The sequence below is a fragment of the Otolemur garnettii genome, unplaced genomic scaffold (assembly GCF_000181295.1).
Source record: "Otolemur garnettii isolate 467f Iridium unplaced genomic scaffold, OtoGar3 scaffold00111, whole genome shotgun sequence".
NCBI lineage: Eukaryota > Metazoa > Chordata > Mammalia > Primates > Galagidae > Otolemur > Otolemur garnettii.
Genome location: NW_003852506.1, coordinates 5,113,766 through 5,118,386, shown reverse-complemented (window position 1 = coordinate 5,118,386; position 4,621 = coordinate 5,113,766). Strand labels below are relative to the sequence as shown.

At 34.6% G+C, this 4,621-nt stretch overlaps 1 protein-coding gene across 1 annotated transcript; it reads right to left on the bottom strand.

The window, feature by feature from the left end:
• Positions 1 to 4,348: 4,348 nt before the first annotated feature.
• Positions 4,349 to 4,621, bottom strand: LOC105887727 (keratin-associated protein 19-3-like). Its single transcript, XM_012809686.2, has one exon. The coding sequence runs from the start codon at positions 4,565 to 4,567 to the stop codon at positions 4,349 to 4,351; it is 219 nt and encodes a 72-aa protein (XP_012665140.1). The 5' UTR covers positions 4,568 to 4,621.

Sequence of the window (4,621 nt, the reverse complement as noted above, 5' to 3'; positions counted from 1 at the left end):
TTCTCCAGAATGGCTTCTGAACTTACTGTCTCAGCAGCAATGTGAGAGGATTCCAGTGACTCCACGTCTTTAAGGACACTTTTCATTTTCACACTGTTTAATTTTGACCATCCTTGTGGGGATTTAGTAATATCTGATTATTGTCTTAAGTTGGTTTTTACCCGATTAGTAATAATTTCAGACACCCTTTTATATGCCTATTGGTCATTCGGAGATATTGCTTTCTGATTTGCCTGCTCAAGTATTTTGTCCATTTGTAAGTGAGTTTGTAACACTCTAGTATTGATTTGTAAGAACTCTCTATGTACTTGAGCACAGATATTTTGTCAAATTATTGTTTTGAAAATATCTTCTCCCAGCAATGTAGTTGTTTGTTTTTCACTTTAAAATGGTACCTTTGTAATAAACAGAATTTCTTAATACAATAATGTCCAATTTATTTATTTATTTTAAGGTTAATGCTTTTATTTATGTCTCCATGAAGGAACTTTTGACTATCTCACATCTTAATTTCTGTGCCTGGTCTCCTTAGAACTTGTTTCATTTTTGTAGTGCATCCTAAATTGTAAAATAGTTCGTCCTTTTAATATTTAATTATCATGAACTCAACTGGAACCTCTACAATTGTACATAAAAAAGGTTTAATGATGTCACTCTGCTTATTCTGCTGTGCCAGGTCCCCCCCTGTGTGGATGATGTTTCTATGATGCATTTTCATAGACCAAGTGACAGTTTTCCCTGGAAAATAAATTTATTCTGGAACTGTTCTGTTTATTCCAGCACAAATCAATATATTCCAGCCACTAGAAGTATAATAATATGTTAAAACTTTGTTAAGCATTGATAATACTTTCTGCAAAGAGTTACATTGATTTTTTTCTTTAGATATACAAAGTCTTTCATCACACTGTGATGCCACTAACAATGTAGGAAGTAAAATGGTTATGTGAAATTCTGTTTTACTTAGTCAAACTAAATAGTATAGTTCTCCAACTGTAACACTAAGATATATCTGCCAAAACCTATTTATTGTGAAACTATAACACCATTGAGTGAAATAATCAGTCATAGTATCTGGACGAACAAATTTATCCATATGTTCAGTAAACAAGTCTGTATTTTTAAATGCAGTGTGATAATTCTTTTAAAAACAGAGTTTGGATTTGGCACTACTTACTTATTTTTTTTATCCAGATACAACTAAATTAGAAGTAAATAATTTTAAGAGTCTACAACAGAATATTTAAAAATCAAAATAAATACAGGTGATCCTTTAGTCATGGCCATTAAACTCTTCAGAGACATAAGATCAGAATTTTCAAGATGCTTCAAGTGACAACTAACAAAAAGAAAAGTACAAAATGAGCATGAAGAAGTAGATGCCTGGCATTCAGTAAAACTGGGTTCCAGCCTGGCTCTACTGCTCATGCCATTTTTAGCCTTAACAAATCATTTCACTTGTAGAGGTTCTTTCTCATCCAAGGTCATATTAGCCTTTCACTATGTAAACTTCACACTACTCCTGCCACACTACTCCACAATTCCATCATAGTACAGTATTTGCCCCCAAATCTGAATGCTCCATAACTTGAATAACTTGGAATCTGAACAAAAAATTGGAACAAATTTTGCTTGAACCCCGCTTTTGATTCCAAAAGCCCAAATGTGGTTCGTGTGTTTTTGTGTGTTCATTTCCCAGTGCCCAGGCCACCATGTGCTTTGTCATTCAGTTCATTGTCAGAAGAGGTAATGAAAGCATCTCCTGTGATTTTCACTGCTAATTTTGTACTTTTATACTGGTATTGTGCTATTTTTTAAAATGTAATAACAGCTATGTGCATTCACCATGGGTTGTAAAAAGTGTAATGAGGAAAATAAGAGTAAGAGGAAAGCTGTTAGAGCTACAGTTGAAGTTAAGAAGATCTCACCACTAAGCATGAAGGCAGTACACGTTTGGCTAATCTCGCTGCTATGCGCAGGACGCCTAAATTGTGCAATTTTGAAAAATAAAGAAGCTATCAAAGCAGCTGATGCAGTGAAAGGGGTTATGATGCTGACCTCTAGGAGATAGAAAAGTATGGAAGACATGGATAACCTCCTCTTACTTTGGATTAATGAAAAATAGCTAGCTGGTGATGTGATTTCTGAGACTATAATTTGTGAGAAAGCCAAGGCCCTTCATAATGATTTAGTGAAAGGCATGCCTGATACTAGTGCTCAAAAAAGAGGAGCCTAAAGCCAGGAGGGGGTGGATCAAAAACTTTAGGAAAAGGACTGGGATCCATAGTATTATGCATGGAGAGGCTGCCAGTTCTAATTCGGAAGTAGCAGAAAAGTTCATAAAGGAATTTAAGGAGTTTGTGAACAGTGAGGGGTATATTTTGAACGGGGGTGTTCAATTGTAACAAAACAGACCTTTATATTTTTAGCTTTTTATATTTTTATTAATTTACATTCTTATTCAAATACTACTATTTGTATTTTTTTACCATAAATTATTTTTTTTTATTTTAAAAGCCAGTGTATTTACTCCTAAACTCATTTTGTAAATTTGAGTTTGTGGGATCCAGAAACAGATTAATCCAGTTTCTGTTATATTAAAGAGGAAAAGTTATCTTGAAACTTGAATGATTTAGAACTCAAACAGGATTCTGGAATGGATCAAGGTATCAAGGTATCACAGGATTCTAGATTGCAAGGTATTGTGTATACCCTTGGTATTACTGAATTTGATAAACTCAAATCAAAGAGATCTACTTTCTTTTCCATAGTGAAAAACATTCTATGTTTTGAAAACAATAAAGAAAGACCCACGATTGCTGGTTGATTTTTGAATTAAGGTGAACGTTACAAGAGACTCAGTTAGAGCATAGGAAGCTACAGGTAAGACACAGGTTCAATCTAGATTATTTCACATGTGATAGCAGCGATTTTTACATTTCCTTGGTTAATTGCAAAATATTTCAATGTGTTGATAATATGGAAGAACAATATAGTGTCATGCCATGGCTGACCATGAAGAAAAGATTATAGAGATTTACAAAAGAAGCTAATGATCAGTTTACATTCATCAGCACTTTTCTTATTAGAGGGGCTGAAAAAATATAAATTTTGAATAACACATAAAAGTACTTATTTTTCCTGTTGGCATCAATTATAATGCTTTAGTAAGTCAATACTTTACTGCTGAATTTAAATACCAATTGTGTTTAGCTAAAAGACTGAAATGAAAAAGCCATAGTTAATATGATCTAATGTTCAGGAGAAAGACTTTTTATTTTTTAAATTTGGTGTTATAATTTATATATGTGTGTGTGCAATTAACCCTGGAATAACATGGGCTCGACCTTAGTAAGTTCAGTTAAATTTGAATTTTCTTCTAGGGCTGCCTCCCCTGACACAGGAAGACCTACCTCTTTCTCCTCCCTCTCAGGCAACTCGGGGTGTAGATATTTATAATGATCTATTTCCACTTAATCAACAAGGAGATATGTTGTTACTTTCTTATGATCATCTTAATAACATTTGATTTTCTCTAGTTTACTATAGGTAAAAATACAATCTATAATACACAGAACATACAAAATATGTCTTAATTGACTATGTTACTGGGAAAACTTTCAGTCAATAATAAGCTACTAGTAGTTCAGTTTAGGTAGTCAAAAGTTACATATCACCCCCATCTCAACAAAAAATAGAAAAAATTATCTGGATATGGCATTGCACACTCATAATCCCAGTTATTTGGGGGATAAAGCCAAAAGGATCACTTGAGCCCAAAAGTTTATGGTTGCAGGGAGCTATGATGTTGACATTACATTCTAGTCCAAGTTAACAATTGAGATCTTATGTCAACAAAAGAAAAATTATACCATGCCTGTGGTGGATGTTTAGACTGCATAGAGGGTTGGTTCCCCTAACTTCCATAAGTCCATGGTTTTCAATGGTCAAATGTATACACACACACACAGAGTTATATGTTAGGTACATGTATATACCTAATTATTTCATTAGAGATATATTATGTATAGCATATACAGTAGCTTCTTTTCTTCATGGTCAATTACAAATAATCACTTTGACAACTTCAGTTAAATTAAAAAATCAAAGTCACGTATGTTGTTTTAAGTTAGAAAGATTTATTGCATAAGAAACAGAACAATTCCACAGACAATAAAAGCACAATTAAAAGGCATGAAAAGACATCAAACAAATAATCATGGAATGATAAATATTCTTAAAATCTTAGATGCTCTTGATCTTGGCTTGGTCCAGGTTCATTTATTTTGTTTGAGTTGTTACCATCAAATTTGGGTAATCTCATGGCCTCAAGAATTGGGAATGATATTCAGTAGAAGCTGGAGAACCCATATCCTCCATAGCAAGATGGGCGGCAGCAGCCATAGCCATAGCCTCCATACCCAGAGCCATATCCATAGCCTCCAAAGCCACAGCCATAGCCCAGTCTGCGGAAGTTGCCACAGCCACAGCCGTAGCCATAGCCCAGGCCCCCAAAGCCTCCGCAGCCGTAGCCCAGGCCTCCATAGTAGCTGCCGTAGTAGCTCATGGTGTCAGGGGTGGTGAGTTGGTTTGCTGTTCAGGCAAGATCCTTTGTGTGAAT